General features: G+C 47.5%; 1 protein-coding gene across 1 annotated transcript; it reads left to right on the top strand.

Moving 5' to 3' along the window:
• Positions 1 to 651: 651 nt before the first annotated feature.
• On the top strand, positions 652 to 5,472 carry IL19 (interleukin 19). Its single transcript, XM_008685079.1, has 5 exons — positions 652 to 795; positions 949 to 1,014; positions 3,272 to 3,424; positions 4,353 to 4,427; positions 5,377 to 5,472. Exons 1-5 carry the CDS (start codon positions 652 to 654, stop codon positions 5,470 to 5,472), a joined length of 534 nt encoding a protein of 177 aa, XP_008683301.1.
• The last annotated feature ends 12,016 nt before the right edge of the window (positions 5,473 to 17,488 follow it).

Here is a 17,488-nt window from a genome sequence, read left to right as displayed (position 1 = left end):
TGACAGCCCCTGGTTCAGTGGGTGACAGAGGGAAAGTCGCCAACTTGTCCCCCTCTCTCACTTCACTGTGGCTAGTTAGTTGTTTGGAGGTGTCTTGGGCCTCCCTTTCCCATCTTCTCCAGAAGGTGACATCTTCATAGTTGGCTTCAAACAAATGATTTTAAGCAGATACACATCGGGGGTTTATAATAAAAGGGAGTCGCCTATTTTGGGAGCAAACATGTAAAAAATGTGCTTTTAGGGTTTTTCAGATCTGTTGCCTAATTCCTAGGGCGTATTACCAACTCTGTTTTTCCTATTTAATTTATTAAAAACAATGCTTTTCATCACTGTTGACAAAATGAGCCCTGTTGAGTCATAATGGAGTGATAACCACACAAATAGACTCCCTGGGACTTGAGAGCGCACCGTGTTGTGCTTTCTGGGGTGAAGGTGGGGGAACGGGGGAAGGGAGAGGGCTCATTCAATTGATTCAAGAAAACCAGAGGAGGAGACACATGACCATGAACTCCACAAGGCTGAGGTACTGAGTCTTGTTTTCTTGGCTGCTGTCTGGCCTGCCTTGCCAGGTCCAGAGGAGAGCTTGGTCAGGGGTCTCCACCGCTTTCTGCTCTCAGCTGGGCAACTGACTTCCACCCCTTCCTGCAGGACATGAAGACTCCGTGTGTTTCCCTCTGGCTCGTCGCTGCTGTGTTCTTCCTGTGTTCAGTGCGTGCCCGAGGTCTGAGGAGGTGTCTGATTTCCATGGACATACACCATATAGAAGAGGCTTTCCAAGAAATCAAAAAAACCATCGTGAGTATGGGTTCAGGGTGCAGGTGTGGGCAGGGGAGCGTGTCTCACCTTCTGTCTTAACTTGAAGAGCAAGTTCTTTTTCATTATCCTTTGTGTGTCAGGAGGACATGGAGTCCTCATGGCTTGCGTCTGTCCTTATGTTTCCCTCCATAGCAAGCTAAGGACCCCTTCCAAAATGTCACCATCCTGTCCACGTCGGAGACCCTGCATAGAATTAAGGTATTGGCTTGTATCTGTTCTTTCTGTATTGTTATTTTTATGGTGAAGTGGCCCTGGGCTGAGAAAGAAATCCCCACCCTGTCTTCTTTTCCTTCCCAATCCCCAGTGTACTCTCTAAATATTCCTGGTTTCTCGTTTGGCAGCTGATGTTTTAGGGCACACTTGTATTTCAGGGACTTGGAAACCCCCAGGAGGGATCAAAGTAGCACCACTTACCTAGAGAGGGATTGGGGGTGTCACATGCTCAAATGGGACAGGTTGTCTGTGGCTCAGGGTGATTCTGGAAGGTTTCATGGGGGAGCTGAGAAAATGAGCAGTAACTTAAAAGCTGAGTTGGCTATGGGGCAGTGGAAAAAGGAGGAAGGAGTCTGGAGATCAGGGAGAATGTGTGTGAGATCAATTAATGTGTGTCAGGGGACAGTGAGGCAACCAGGCTTGTGGTGTGAGGGTCGGGCAGGTGAGTGAGGTGAGTGGAAGAGGATGAGGTGGAGAAATACACTGGAGTGATCTTACCAAGAACCTTCAAAGCCAGGCTGAGACCTGACCTTAAATACAGCAAAAAGGAGTCACTGTAGGTTTTTGATCCAAAGACAGGATCTTTCAGAAAGACCGTCTGGTGATGTTCTTTACAATGGAAAATGTGAGGCAGGAAAGCCAGTAAAGAGATCAGTCCAACGGTCCAGATGAGAAGTGTTGAGTGTGTTACAAAACAGTTGTTTTACAAGGTGAGAATTCACTTCACAGAAGGGGTCACTGAGAAATGACCTTAAAAATGAGCTCCTCCAGTCCTTGTAAGCATTCTAGAAAGATCCAGTTCTTTTTCAGATATTTATCGGCCAGAGTGCAAAGGACAATTGCAATGAGTTACTTTTTTTTTTTTCCTGTTGGCTTCTCTGAGTGAGATAATTCTTCTAGGCAGTGTTGGGCCTGATCTATTTGTAGTAAATAGATGTAGTCACTTACTAAATACTATTCCAGCCAACTGTATGAGAGACTCATAGGATAGTGCAGTTGGAAGGGACCCAGAAGGCTACCTGTTCCAAAGCCATCATTTTCAAATGAGCAAATAGATAGCTTGGGAGAGAAAATGACTAGTAAGTGGTTGAGCCCGTGGTTGAACCCTCAAGCCCCCTCTGTCTCCAGATTCTTTCTCTTCTCTAGGTCCAGAAATAGCTGATGTGACATAAGAGTCAATGAGCATGCAGGTCTTTATCATATTTCTGCCTTCCTCCCCCCCCCCCCGATAAAACAAAGTTGTGCCACTTTTTGCTTCTTTGGTTAAGGGAACCAGCAGGAGAGAAGGAGGAGAAGGGTTTTGCATTGCAAGTAGAGTTTGCCATCTAGGAAAAGCTGCCTGTGGGGCCAAGGAGGCTTTGCTGCTTCAGTGTTAATGAAGATGGATGCACTGTCCTGCTTCACACCCCTCCCTTCTCAGACCGAGCTATAAATCTCCTGCCCAGCAACTCACTGGCTCTCGGGGCAGCGTGTAAATTGCTAGAAGGAAACTCAGCCTAGCCAACAGCTCTGGGCTGGGTCCTGGGAATCCAAGCCCCGTCCCCGCCCCGCCCCGCCCCCTTAGAGGCGTACCCACTGTGCCAGCTGCAGACCCGCCCAGAGGTGCACATTTCTGCAGCTGTCAGTTTCCATTCTTGCAAATCTTAGCTCCATTCAAATGATCCCTGCAGTTTAAAAAGGATGGATTGGGGGGGTGGAGGGGGAGCAGAGCAGGGCAGTCAGGATAAATACAACGTCATTATGATGGAAGGAATAGTGCCCAGCACACACCTGGTGTGCAAGAGCTACTGATAGGTATATGCATGTATTTACACACATGTTGATGGGTGGGAGAGGGTATGGGGGGGGCGGACTGCAGCACAACATAAGGAAGTATTTTTCCAGAAAGCTGCACAGACTTAGATCCTTTCGAAAGGATCAAATGCCTGGAAGGGTTTAAGCTGAAGTTAGTGGTGCCATGTGGGATGCTGCAGAGAGAATTCTAGTCTGTGACTGGGTTCCATTGCTTGCTGTTATATTTCCTGGCCATAAAAAAAGAGGAACTACAATCTCTCTTCAGTGCCTTCATCACAAGTAGCTTTGATGTGGTGAGAGGACATGGATACTCTGAGACCAGCATGAATTTAAAAATTTGACTTTTAGCTATTTTGTTCCTTGATGCCCCTACTCAAATAGGCTGCTTTGGTCTCTGAGACGGTAAGAGAAGAGGGTCCCTGGGGCTTCCTCTAATTTGTGTCTGTAGCCCTTAGATGTCTGCTGCATGACGAAGAACCTCCTGGCATTTTACGTGGACAAGGTATTCAAGGACCATCAGGAGCTGAACCCCCAAATCTTGAGAAAAATCAGCAGCATTGCCAACTCTTTCCTCTACATGCAGAAGGCTCTGAGACAATGTGTGAGTGGTCACATCAGAACCCTACGTTCCCCAACAGCCCCAGGGAGAGCCCAGGACACACTGATCCCACTCAGCTTTCCGAAGTGATTCCTGGACTCAAGGGAAATCCCCTGCCCTGTCATCCATGGGAAGAACTGTCCAGAACCTCTTCCTCAGGGCTTCCTCTGGCTGATACCTCAGCAGACCCCATTTCCTCATGGATAATCCTCCTGGGGTGACCTCATATCGAAGTGATCTCAGCACTGGCCTGTGACAGAGACAAGCCCAGGAGTCCAGGCTTATCATACGTATCCCTCCAGTTTCTTTGTTTGTGGCCCTTTGGGGTTTCCATAGCAATTGACCTCTGGGTTGTTTCATCCTATAGTCTATCCCTAGGGGTTGCCTATAAATTCATTGTGCTCTATTAAAAACAAACACCAGAAATGAAACCAAACCCAAACAAATCCACAAAAACTTATTCCAGGAGAAACCTTGGGTTCTAGCCCAGACCCTGCCAACGATTAACTGTGTGACTTTGTGGCAAATTATCTCTCCTTTCTGTGCCTCGGGTTCTAAAATTGTTAGAAGTCATGACCCCTGCCATACTTATGTTAAGATTCATTTTACCAATTATTTAATTAACTAATCCAATAAATATTTAGTGCCTCTCTTGTGGGGTGGTGCATTCACCGAGTGGTGACAAGAAAGATTTGGCCCCTACTTTCCTGGCCCTTCCAGTCGCGTGAGTTGTAAACCCAGAAAGAGCAAAAGCCCTGGTCAAACACAGGGCAACTCTATCAACAGACTCTCCTCCCCCTTGCTGCTCCAACCCAAGTTGACCCACCTGATACACACCCCCTTGGGAAGAAGGAGGAATGTCCCTCCTTGGCGGAAAAAGTGGGCTGGGTGGAAAGGTCCTCTGATGGGTACTTCCTCCACTTGATCACAGCAGGAGCAGAGGCAGTGCCACTGCAGGGACGAAGCCACCAATGCCACCAGAATCATCCACAGCAACTATGATCAGGTAAGGGTAGGCAGGGGGAGATGTGGAAGATGGAGATGGACGTGGGACCCTGAGCGAATGGGCCAACCCCTCTGCCTCCTCTCCACTTCCTCAACAAGTGTTTATTGCCGGCCTTCCCAATGATGGGTGTCAGCCAAGAGTGTGTTGGTCTTCACCCCTTGGCTCATTTCCTGGGCTCCCCTTCTCACACCTCCACAATTGTCTCCTGCCCTCACATATCAGAACTGACCTGTGTTGAATTTTGAGGGAAAGGGCACACTATTTCAGGTGGGTGTGACGCGGAGGGAGCCAAGATCCTCAGGGAGCTGTAGGGTGTTGTGCACCAAACATGTTACCTGCTAGGTGTCCCTGTGGTGGGTCACTGCCGCCAGCGCTCTGTGGGGTGACCGAGAACAGCGCTTCTCACGCGCGCAGATGCAGGATGCACGTCTCACATAGAGGTAGAGCAGAAGCAGTGGTTCCCACATGCCTCCTTTGGGGACTTTGCCAAAGTAAAATGCCGAGCCTGGGCTAGTAGGTATGGAATGAGGCCTGAGATTCTGCATTTCCACCACACTCCCAACTGATGCCAGTGCTTTGGCAAGTCAGGAGGCGGGAGGCTGTTCACAGCTCTGCTGCGTTGTGGAGAGGCTCCATCAGATCCTGTTATAACTGGCTGAGACTTGCACTGTTCTTGCCACGAGCCAGCTATTATCCCAAGCACACTGCAGATATGAACACATGTTCCTCAGAACGATGCTATGAGCCAATATCTGCATTGGATAAATCAGGAAACTGAGGGAAACAATTTGGGTTGCCTGTTAGAAAAATAATTTGGGGTATGCATGCTCTGCCGATATAATTGATGGAGGAAAGGAAAATCTCATGACGACTGCAACATGGGGAAGGATTTGAAAACGATTGCATAGTCGAGAGAGGCATGTTCTTAGGATGATTTGCCTGATTTCAGCTGGAGGCCCGGTCTGCTGCCATTAAGTCTCTGGGAGAGCTGGACGTCTTTCTAGCCTGGATTGACAGGAATCATCAAGGAACTTCTGCGGCCTGAGGACCAGCAAGCTAACACCCCAGGGAGGAGCAGCCCCTGTTCTGTGCCTGAGGGGAGGGAGATGGGGAAGGCCCCATTTTTATGCAGATGAGGGTGTTTTGCAGAGACCTCTCTCCCCTCTCAAATTCTCTCCTCTGGGGCTGGGATATTGCAGGGAAAAATCTAGGTTTGAACAGATCTCCGCATGGGGCTCCAAGGCCCATGGGCTGGGCCCAGGCTGCCTGATCCCACTTGAAACTAGACAGTCTGCTGTCATATTTATAATAAACAGGTCTGTCGGAAGGTCCTGCAGGCCATCGTGGCGGAAACGGGTGGGCTTCCCCCTAATTTATTGTGCAGTTGTTTATCCCGTGTCTGTGGTGTGAGCTGAGCGATGTCCTATAGTGCATATTGTACGGATTGATTTTCCTGAATAAACTCAGTTCTCTGCCAGTTCGAAGTGTCTTCTCATTCAGCAAGGGTCAGTCAAGGAATCGTAGGTGGTGATGGTGAGAAGTGAAAGGGGCCTTAAAGAACGCACATAGGTAGGGAAACAGGCTCGAGACGGGTAAGAATCAGTGAGTCCCAAAGTGAGTCAGTGCAGAGAAGGGCTCCACATGGGGTCCCCAAAGCCCCCCCCCCCCAGCACCCTGTCCTCCACCTAACAATCGAGAAGATGGACACAGGGCTTCTGACCACCGGGTTCTTGACATCACTCTGCTTCTCTCTGTCTCTGTGACTTTCTCTGTCTCTGAATGTCATTTCTTTCTTACTGCTCCCACCTGGATAGGTCTCTGACCCTACATTTGTCTTCCATGGGCATATAGGTTGAGTTAGAGAGAGGGTGTTTCTGACAGAGGGATGGCTGTCCTGGGGACAAAGCGGAGCAGGTACGGCCCAAGGCCTGGGCAATGCTGGGTAGAGAAGTGTGGCCCAGGCTACAGCGGAGAGAGGCCAAAACGGGCACCATCTTCTAGAAGGACACTCTTCACGTGGTTAGCGACACTAACAACTGACTCTTGCTATGCATGTGCCATGTGCCGGGTGCTGAGACGAGCACTTTCTCGGCACCACCCCGGGTCCGCATCTGTGCTGGAAGCGGCGGGCCGAAGCATCCTTTCCTCACTGCTATCCGAGGAAGAGATGCCGCAGAGCACGCTCTACTGGAAAGAGCAGGAGCTCTGAAGTCAGATGCACTGGCGCCGATCCTGTGCAACTTGGCACAAACTACTTAATGTCTCTGTCTCAGTGTCCTCGTCTGTAAAAGGGAGACAATGACACCAATCTCCAAGTGTTGCTGTGAGCATCAGGCGTGGTGAAGGGCCCCTGGGAGCCCAGCAGGGTGGCGGCTGCACGGCCGGCGTGGTAGGAAGAGTGCCAACCAGGAGCTGGGGTCTGGTTTCAAGGCTTCTCCTGCCATGGACTGCCTAGGGCAGGTCGCTGAATTTCCTTGGTCCTTAGTTTGTCTGGAATGTGGATTATGACCCCTATACAATCTCCTGTGTGTGCTCATTTAAAAGCCAGAGTCAACATGATGGCCTAGAGAGCCCTGCGATCTGCCCACATGGCCTCCCCAGCTCCGTTTCCTCTAACTGTGCCCCAACTGCGTATTGGGGCTCACTCCGACCCAGCCATCCTGGTCTATTTTCTGTGCTCCTCAAATACCCCGGGCATGCTCTCATCTCAGGGCCTTCGCACTTTGTGGGAACACAGATGGGTAAACAGAGGTGGGATTAAAAAAAAATCCAGTGTTACATTCTGATGGGATTAACAGGCTATTAAGAGAAAGTGGGACTGTTTGCAGAGGACTCCACCTTAGCAAGGTGACCTTGGATGGACATCCATGGTGAGCCAGCTGGATGAGGGCAGGACCACCTTCGTTAGAGCATTTCTGATCTCTTGCCTGCCCTGGGGACCACTTGACCCCAGACACCTCCTCCTTTAGGCCTTTATTCAAAGGCCTTTGTAAGAACAAAACCCTCATTTCCACCTTTAGCACATCTTATACCCCTTTCCTGGTCCCCAGCGTCCTATTTTATTATCTGTTTCCCCACTCAGATGTAAGCTCCATGAGGGCAGGGACAGTTTGTTTTCTTCACTGCCTGGCACTTACTAAGGTGTTAAATTCATATTTCTTGAATAAATGATCTGGATGAGCTTAAATGATTATAATAGCAAACATTTATGTTAGTGCTTTCTACATGGTAGGCTATTGTCTAAAAAATACACATAATGTATTATAATATGAATATATATATATATTTTATTTAATTCTCACAACAATCCTCTAGCAGCTCTGAGAATGAACTAAAATGAAAAAAAAGGCCACTGCTTTGAATTTTAGCAATACAGATAATGAAACCCCAAGGAGGAAACCGAGGCACAGGGTGGTTAAGTAACGGACCTGAAGTCACACAGCTCACAAGCAGCAGAGCCAGGGAACCTGGTTTCGGAATAAGCTGTAGTGTCAGCAACAACGGGCCGGTGCTGAGCGCTCACTCCGTGCCAGGCACCGGGGTGAAAACTTGACATACCCTTTCTCCTGCACTCCTTACAAAGCTCCTGCAAGGTAAAGATGATTGACCAACCCAATTCTACGGAGGAAGAGATCTAAAGCTTGGCGAGTTTCCACACACACCTAGGGTCATGCAGCTGGTTGTGGAACTGGGAGTCAAACTCAGGGCGTCCTACTCCCAAACCAGAGCCCTCAGTCACAATGGAGCGTCGCCTCCACATCTTGCACAGCTGGCGGGAGGCTGGCAAAGAAAGCTCCTTCCTGGCATCCTGGGCCGTACCTGTCTGGTTGCAGAAGTCACAGAGGAGGCGGAGGGGACAGGGCAGGAGGAGACGGGGCAAGAACTATGGGAGGAGAAGATCTCTCTCCCTCTTTCCTTCTGTATCTCTTGTCTGTGTGTTTCACTTTGTCCCCTTCACTTGTGCAACTGTCCTTTCTTTCCTTACAGACTTGAATGTCTCCTGACTCTTGGAGCCCCCAGGGGGCCTGGAACAGAGTTGTGTTTTGTTTTTGGCGTTGTTGTTTTGCTTTTTTTTTTTTCGTTTTCTGCTTTCACAGAGCTGGTGCTTAATACATGTCTGCTGAGGAACCAAGTATAACATTCTCCCCTAAGCCATCCCTTCTGAGTCTTCCATGAACCCTTAGGCACCCTTGCAAACCTCTAGGGCTCACCTTCCACTGCCAAGGGAGGGACCCCACAGCAGGTGGCAGGACCATGGTGGGCACCTTACATATAGGATCTCACCCAAGGCCCAGAGGAGCTGGGAGGTCGGAGCTCTTACCCCCAAGTGAGCAGTGAAAGCGGCTGAGGCTCAGGAAGGTGGGAGACTTGCCTCAGATCACACGGCTAAGGGGCAACAGATGTAGACAGTAAATCCAGGTCCCATCATCCCAGCTCCAGTGCTCTCTGCCCTTGCTGCTGGGGGAGTCCACTTTATTTTGGCCAAGACTCTATCCTCCAGGGCCTAGATTACCACCTTGGATGCAAGCAACCCAGATGTACAAAAAAGGGCCTGGACTTACTAGCAGCAATCCTGTCAAGTTACACACCCATGAATGGGCCAACACAGAGCAAAGAAGCAGAGGCCAACTTCTGAATGGGTCACACGATGTTCCTGTCCAGCTGAGAGTCTGGGCTCCTCCTGGAGGACACTCTCTCCTCCTTCCATCTTCCACAGCAAATCACAGACAGCCAGGCATGCTTGGGGTAACTCTTTTAGAACTGTGGTCTTGGGGCGCCTGGGTGGTGCGGTCGTTAAGCGTCTGCCTTCGGCTCAGGGCGTGATCCCGGTGTACTGGAATCGAGCCCCGCATCAGGCTCCTCTGCTGGGAGCCTCCTTCTTCCTCTCCCACTCTCCCTGCTTGTGTTCCCTCTCTCGCTGGCTGTCTCTCTCTGTCAAATAAATAAATAAAATCTTAAAAAAAAAAAAAAAAAGAACTGTGGTCTTGCCCCAGAGATTGGCCAAGAGGATAAGAGGATAGGTTTTTGTGTGAAATTCTGCTCGTGCCCTTCCGGTATGACCTTGGGCAATCTCTTTAATCTGAGCCTCAGTATCCTGATCAGAGTACAAAGGCAGGAGAGAGCTGCCTCACGGAATCGTTCCGAGGATTCAGGACCCCATCTAGAGTAGATGTGGATAGTAGGCATACAGTAGGTGCTCATTAAAAATGATGGTCGCTCCCAACGAGTCTCACCTGTGCTAATCTAATTTCCCATAAAAAACTCTTGTCTTGGGAAAGCCTTCCTCTCACATGTTTTTTAAACTAGCAGTGAGACAAGACAAAAGGCACTGCCTCTGGGTCTGTGCTCCAGGAAGCTGTCAGCGGAGTCCCTGAGAGGGACCTTGCAGTTTCTACGCAGGCTCTGGCTGTCTTCCTGAATCTCTCTGCTGTTCGGACACCCTCCTGCACCCTCCTTCCTCAATCACAGGCCCGTCCCTGTGCGGGACCCCTCCCTTGACCTGTCTGGACCTTGCCTCATTCATGCTCAGCACAGTCCCTAGTACCTACAGATCACAGGCTCTCCCAGGCAGCTGGGAATGAATGTTGGTCGGGGGCAGAAACAAACTCGTTCCGGGAGATAGGTTCGGCGACCAGCATATCGCATCTGGCCAAGGAGTTTGGGGGAGGATAAATTTTCTAAAAGCTGTTACGAATGAGCTCTAGAGCATTCTAGAGGTAGTCTCTACTTCCAGGTCTGTTTCTGAGAGCCAGTTGGTTAACCCAGGCTCAGACCTCTGCCATGGAACCAACATCGGTAGGTTAGAGTGTCGTAAAAGAGGCCTCCTCCATGCAGGCACAAGGCTTGATCCAGGCCCGGGACCTGGGAAGGGTTCAGAATCCAGTATTTACCACGAGGTACGTTTGCCCCAGCAGGCGCCTGGTCTGGATACCTCTGTCTGGTCACTTTCAAAGGTACTAAGAAGACTCTGTACCTCAGTTTCCTTACTTGGAAAATGAAAAGAATAATCATACCTACCTCATGGGTGGCCTGAGGATAAAATGAGTTAGTATTTTATGAAGTATTCAATGTCTGGCATTCAGTTAAGCACTACAAACAGCAAAAGGGCCTCTGGTCACACTCTGTGCTGTCCTGTCTCTGTCCGAGCCTAGGCTGAACTTCCCAAGCACCATAGCTCCACCCCGGGGACAGTCTTCCTCCTGTCCTTCCTCTCCACCGCTGCCACTCCCATTTGTGTTCCCTGGGACCCAGAGCGGTTTTCTAGTGTTTGACAAGTCCGAGATCCTGAGTGTCCATCTCCTCCTTCCAGACTGTGCTCCTTGGGGACGGCTACATTGTGAATGGCTGCACTCGGTATGTAAATACGCCTTCAATAAATTAACGTGTACATGAAGCCAAGCCAGTCCCCACTGTCTCGGCAGCTCCCTCTCACAGGAAAGCTGTGGCTTTGCTTTTTGGTTGTAGGACATGCCTTGTCCTCCATGGACACATCTGTTTGGTACCCCTGTTTCTAGCCTAGAACAAGGAGTCAGTTTTCCCCTCTGTCTGGCCTCCCTGGCTTTGGTTTTGATTTTGCCCCTGATTGTTGTCTTATGGTCGTCAAGTCCACATCCTGAATCCTGAAGGTCAGTGCCTCCCATCCCTCTCCTGGTCAGCCAGCCCTTTGAGTATCTTGCTAACCTAGGTCCCTGCTTACCTGGGAGCGGTATGGTCCCAAGTGTGCCAGCTATGGCACGTTGTCTGCTCTGACAAGGCCAGAAGCAGCACCTTCCCTCTTGGGCAGGGAGTTCTCCGTTGTTTCAGGCCAGCAGTGCTGTGAGCCGGGACAAAGAACTCAAGAAGTACTGACTTCACCTCTTCCTCACCTCCTCAGTGTCTCTAACACAACCCCATCCAGCCCAGGAAGGGTGCAGTGCCACTCCAGAGGACGTGTCCTGAGGCAGAGTGCTGACGACGCCCACTGGTTTTCCCAGTGGTTCCCACTTTGCAGGCAGAGGCTGGGAGGAATTAGCCAACTCTGGGGTCCTCTGTGTCAGAGGAAATCTCAAGAGAAAGGGTGACAGCAAGTCAAGTTGGTTTAACAGAGGACTGTGCTGAGGCAATGGGATCATGCCTGGGGAGCTCTAAATGATGTCTGAGGGGACAGTGGTTGGATGTCAGAGAGCTTAGTCTCTGTGGGGAACTGGTGCCTGAAAAAGGGCTTTGAATCGAGTTAGGGAAATGAATCCGTAAGCAAGTCTGCTGAGCTCCTGTGATGTGTGCAATGTTGACCAAAGCATCACCAAAGGAAACTGGTCATTGGTTCTTAGAAATGGAAGATTTCAGAGCGTCACTTCCTCGGACTTATGTTCACCATTCACAGCGTTGACCTTTTTCAACGTTCTTCAATACCTGCCCCCCTACTCCACCCAACACCCACAGGGGTGCCCTCCCTCAGGTCCAGAAGCACCCTCTGCTTCAGGAACTTTGTTCTAGCTATCCCATTGCAAGGAGCAAGCATCCCTCTGCTCCTGCCACAGCCTCTCCACCCCCAAACCTCATAAAATCATTAGTTCTTCAAAGCCTTGCTCAAACCAGACTCTCTAAGAAACCAACTTAGATAAGAAGTAATCTCCACAACCCCCCCAACCCTCAGTGCCCATGATGACCACAGACTGAATTTTCTAGGAATGTCCTGATAACAATGTCTCCCATCATCTCCATAAAAAAACCTCCTTCCTCTCCCACTTCGTGTCACAATTGGGAAGGTGTGATTTGTATACCTGTGGGTCATTTGCACCTGCCATTAGAGCCAGGGGATCTCAAACTTCTATGTGCTCTGGACCTCTTTGGCACACAGCAAAGCCTGTGGCCCCTACTCAGAATAATGTTTCTAAATGCCTAAAATAAAATAAAATACATAGGATTACAAAAGAAATCAATTATATCAAAATACAGCTATCAAAATACAGAATGACAACAGGTAGTATATAATGAACGTGCTTCTGGATTAACGCATTAACAAGATCTAGCAGCAGGCAGGACTACAAACTACTGACATTTCTTTTTTTTTTAAGATTTTATTTATTTATTTGAGAGAGAGAGATAGTAACAGACATAGTGAGAGAGAACACAAATGGGGAGGAGAGAGAGAAGCAGACTCCCTGCTGAGCAGGGACCCCCCCCCCCGACGTGGGGCTCGATCCCAGGACCCTAGGATCATGACCTGAGCCGAAGGCAGATGCTTAATTGACTGAGCCACCTAGGCATCCCAAACTACTGACATTTCTAAATAGTGATGAGTATAAATGTTATTTTGAATATCTGAAACAACTGTAATGTGATACAAAAATATTTGTGATTTCTATCAGTGACAAAGTCACAGGTACTGCTAATAGTCTTGTGGTTTGTATTTGTTTCCTGTCCTCATAACCAAAGAAAATGCTAAGTTTTGATCAGAGATTAGGGAAAAGAAAAGATGTGTTTTTTTTCCCACCCACCTTCTCCCAGGTAAAGATCTCCCACATTAAAGGCTCTGTTCCCCTACAATGCTCTGGGTCCCACAAGAGGTCTCAAGAGACCAATCTTTTCACTTGGGTGCTCTGGTGCCCACACATGGGAGTCTCCATGCTTGTTTATGGAATTAAAAGGCAAAGAATTAAGTTTATCCCTATTCTTCTAGATGAGGAAACTTAATTCAAGACCATGTCTGGATTTTTGTTCCCAGATTCCACGTCTAGGGGAGGGTTTTCCCAGTTTTTCCCACTTCGCAGGCAGAGGCTGGGAGGAATTAGCCAACTCTGGGGTCAGCTATGTCAGAGGAAATCTCAAGAGAAAGGGTGGCAGCAAGTCAAGTTGGTTAAACAGAGCATGATGGAAAGATGCAGGAAAAGGAAATGACATCACTCATTTTGTAGGCTTTGAGGACAAGGAACTGAAAATGTACGCTTCAAATAGCATCAGTTGCTCCGCCCATCCCCACCCTGCAGGGGGTAGCAGGGGAGGTACCAGAGGCTGCAGGCAGGGCAAAGCTCCCACACTGCAGGCCTAGGAGTGAGAATGGTCTCTACTTGCCCACCCAGGGAGCTGAAGTTCTTCCTTCAGCAGAACCTGAACACCCAAATGTTTCCCTCCAAGGTGATGCAACTGGGCAGGAAGCCCACGTGCCAGCAATGGTGACGTTGTTATAGACAGGAAAACCCTGAGCTGCAAACGCAGGACTTGCCTTGGGAAAAAAGGAGTGGCTGGGTTTTATTCTGGGTTTCTAGAAAATTGTTTCCTGCCCAAAAATGGCTTGGTTAAAGAGCTGAATTCATTTCATAAGAAGGAATTCTTCCTTTCTCTCCTCTGCCCAGCTCACCTTTACAATTATGCTGGCACTGATTATATGCTGACTCTCAGTTTTAAAACCCTATTTCCTAGAGTTAGCTTGATATGCTCATGAAATGTGCCCCCCATTTCTTCACCACAGCCACATCATCCACTAAGTATTTTATTTGATCACTATGTGCTAAGCACTCTGCTGCCCTTGAGGATTTCATGGTTAGTACAGTTACTACCATATCTCTTCCCTCACTCTAAGACCCTCCATGGCTCCTTATTGCTTTGGGGGGAGGGTGGGGACAAAGAATCACAGAAACAAAAGGCAAAAATGAAAAGTACTTAAATCATTTAAGTAATTTCCCCATAATTTACAGATGAGGAAACTAAGATCCAGAAAAGTGAAATGATTTCTCCAAGACCACACAGTGGGCTGTAGGTAAACCTAGAGCTAGATGATATCTTTCTAGACTCCTAGTCCAAGTTCGTATTCCTTGGCATGATAACCTGGATGATAAAGCCATATTTCCAATTTGATCTCCCATCACAGTTCTGGATGATCATGAGAAATCATCAAAAAAAAAAAAAAAACAGGCATGAGCTCAAGAGACATTTAGATGAGCTATTCACACATGCTTTCAACATTTATCAAGCATTACAATGAGAAGTTATGGTCTTCATTTTCAAAGAAATTTAGGGAGACATTAAAAGATTTTAAAAAGAATGTTCTGACCCAAAGGTAGAAGAGCAAGGAATCATAGTGACATTGAATATCAGAATTGGGATAGGTCTTATACGTTACCTATTCTATTGCTCTCATTTGTATGTAAACTGATATGTAAACAGATATGTAAACTGAAATCCAGAAAAATGAAATAATATGGGAAAGTCATCCTGTAAACCATGGAATCCCTGAACTCAAATACAGGACCTCAGAGTCTTAGGTATTAAGAAAAGAGTTGAAAAGGAATATATTATAATCTCTACCATCTTGATAGTTTTCAAAGCATTGTATATAGTTAATCCCAGATGGTTGGATTTAATCTTACCCGGAAGTGTTGTCCTACTTGATGGATTAGTTCCTGTCTACAGAAATTTTTCAGTGTCATTAGGAAGAAAAGACTAAGGCTTATGAAACAGAGGACAACATTGGACTTTCTTCGTGCCAAAGAAAAATCTGCAATTGGAAGTGAGAGAAAGGAGGGATTCGTGTGGCCCCGAATAGATCAAAAAGAAAGAATTGGGGTCCATTCTTTAATGATGAATGGAGGGAAAGCAGGGTGGCCATTGTTGGAAAGAAGTGATGGAAATGACAAAAGCAAAGAAGAAACAGCAGGAACTCGCCTAGTGTCTGGGCTGGGGAGAAATGTGGTTAAAGAGAACTGGATTTAAAGGAGGGGGTCGGGGGCCTGGCTGGCTCCCCGGGTAGTGCATGAGACTTTTTATCTAGGAGCTGTGAGTTCCAATGAATAAAGGACAGGCGGGGCAAGGTAGGGAGAGATAGCCAGTTATGTGATTAGGCTCACAGAAATCCCAAAAATATGGAGGTTTGGGGAAACCAGAGGTAGGGGAACAAACCAGACCACCCTGCCCTGGGCGTGTGGGGTGGGTGTCTTTTTTTTTATAACAGTCACCTGTGACCAACAAAGAAAAACCAGACCCTAAAAAGAAGTTATCACCAGTCCTTACTCAAGCCAAGACATCACAAGAATGATAAGGCCACAAGCTCCCCGGTCAGTTCTAAATTAAAGACTGTCCGTGGAGGCCATTGTTGGCAACACTGTTGGAAACCCTCTCACTCCTGAGAGCTTTTTCTGTATCTTCACTTAATAAAACTCAATCACTTTACTCACTCTCCTTTGTAAGATTCATTCTTCAACTCTGTGAGACAAGAACCTCGCTCTCCTGCTTCCCTAGCACCACGTTGGGTGTGCAGATTACTTAAAAATAAAACTTAAAAAATTATAAGAATCCAGAAGGGGACAAAGCACCTGTTGGAATTCTCTTCCAGTTCTGTAATTCAGTGATCTTTCCTGCCCTGATTACTATTTTACCTTCCTTCTGGAAGGAAGCCGGGAAGAAAGAGGCCCATCTTTTATCTGAGAACTATAACCAGTAGTCTACTAAGAAGTAAGACTCTTTAGGAGGAAGGTGTTGAGGTAACACAGCCTGCAATTAATCTGCCTTAGGATGGGAGGAAGTGCAATGCCACCAGAGAAATTCCAGGGGAGTTTCAGACCTCACCTGCAGGAGCTCATTTCCTTTATGTGACATGTATAAATAACTGGAAGCCTCTTGGCTTGAGACAGACTCCTAGGAGACCAGAAGCAGCAGCCTTTCCTGAACTCAGGTAAGAGAACTCCCTTTCTCTACACTATTCACACAGTTCTGTGTTTCAGGCTGGTTCTCCCAATCATTTACCCAAGTGTGTTCAGGGCCGCATCTAAAGAAGCCCTTTCCAATAGGACAGAATATCCTAAGGATAGAGAACTGTCATGTTTATCTTCTCACGCCAGTACCTAGTGCAATATTTAAGATGGTGTTCAATAAATGCTAATCGAATTGTTGCATTTAAGCTATATTTACTATACACCCTCATGTTCAAGGCAACTAACATCATTCTCTTTTTTAAATGAATTGATTATTCACTATATTTTAGATGTATAAATCATGCATCATTTTCTTTAAACGTCAAAACAAGTTTCTGGGGTAAGTGTTATTACCACCATTTTGGGGGCTAAGAAAACAAAACTCAAAGAGTTTTGTCCTACTTGTCCAGGGTCACGTAGATGTAGGGTCACTAAAGCATTCAGGTTTGCCTGTGACTTCTCCAGTTTTAAAACTGAAAGTCTTGTGTCCTGGGATCCCCCTCAGTCCAGAGCAAACTGAGACAAACTAATTTGATGGGAACTTGTAGCCAGTATGTCTCAGCATGGCACTGTCAGATTCTTTATTTAAAATGTTGATATGTTGTTCATCATGGATTTTTTTTCACTTATTCTGATGTTGCATTAAAATATTACTTATTTTGATTATTGAGACTTTTTGTGCCCCCTTAAATTCTGTGCTTGAGGTGAGTGCTTTGTTCTCCTCACCCTAATCCTAGCCCGTTATAATTTATCTTGAAACTCAGCAGTATGGGGATAGGAGCAGTCTATCCCAAGAAGAAATGAGTTCCCTTCCTACATTTCTTCTCCTTTTTGGGGGGCCTGGGCAGAGCCAGGAGTTGCAGAGTCAGGAAAGAGCACCCTCTTGCATTCCTCTCTGATGTGCCTGACTATAGCCTTCCTGTAGACGGTGCTGTGGAGCTCAGATGCCTCAGGAGGGAGAAATATTAGGTGTACTGGGCTAATTGCCCATCAGATCTTGACTTGCCCTGGCAGTAGGATTGCTATGAAATCATTTACTTTCTATTTGCCTTTGGGGATGAAATAAATCTCTTTCCCCCAAATAACCAACCTGATCCCAGACAAATACCAAACAGCGAAGCTCTTCTGCCCTGGGGGCGGCCATAAAATCCACTGACAATATTCTCCAAGTTTTTTGGTGGCTCACCAACAGCTTCTGTAAGATTCTGTTTTCCTGCAGTTCCCCTTAGGGCTTAAGGGGACTAGAAGAGTGAGCCACCTTGGCATTCTGAAAGGGAAGACTGAATACGTCAATTCACCACAACAAGTTTTAACATTTTCCCTGAAATGTAATCCTCTGTCTACTCACTGCAAGTGCCTGCTGCTCCAGGACTTACCTGCTGGGCAATGACG

Source organism: Ursus maritimus, unplaced genomic scaffold (genome assembly GCF_017311325.1).
Source record: "Ursus maritimus isolate PB19 unplaced genomic scaffold, ASM1731132v1 scaffold_2, whole genome shotgun sequence".
NCBI classification, from domain to species: Eukaryota; Metazoa; Chordata; class Mammalia; order Carnivora; family Ursidae; genus Ursus; species Ursus maritimus.
The sequence above is the reverse complement of the archived record's forward strand: the minus strand, read 5'-3'. Positions and strand labels throughout refer to the sequence as shown.

What these genes read in the sequence shown, in the direction of transcription:
- IL19 (XM_008685079.1), top strand. Translation starts at nt 652, where the DNA reads ATGAAGACTCCGTGTGTTTCCCTCTGGCTCGTCGCTGCTGTGTTCTTC. An exon ending in AGACCCTGCATAGAATTAAG is followed by an intron (nt 1,015 to 3,271) that starts GTATTGGCTTGT and finishes TTGTGTCTGTAG; the next exon opens with CCCTTAGATGTCTGCTGCAT. An exon ending in TCCACAGCAACTATGATCAG is followed by an intron (nt 4,428 to 5,376) that starts GTAAGGGTAGGC and finishes GCCTGATTTCAG; the next exon opens with CTGGAGGCCCGGTCTGCTGC.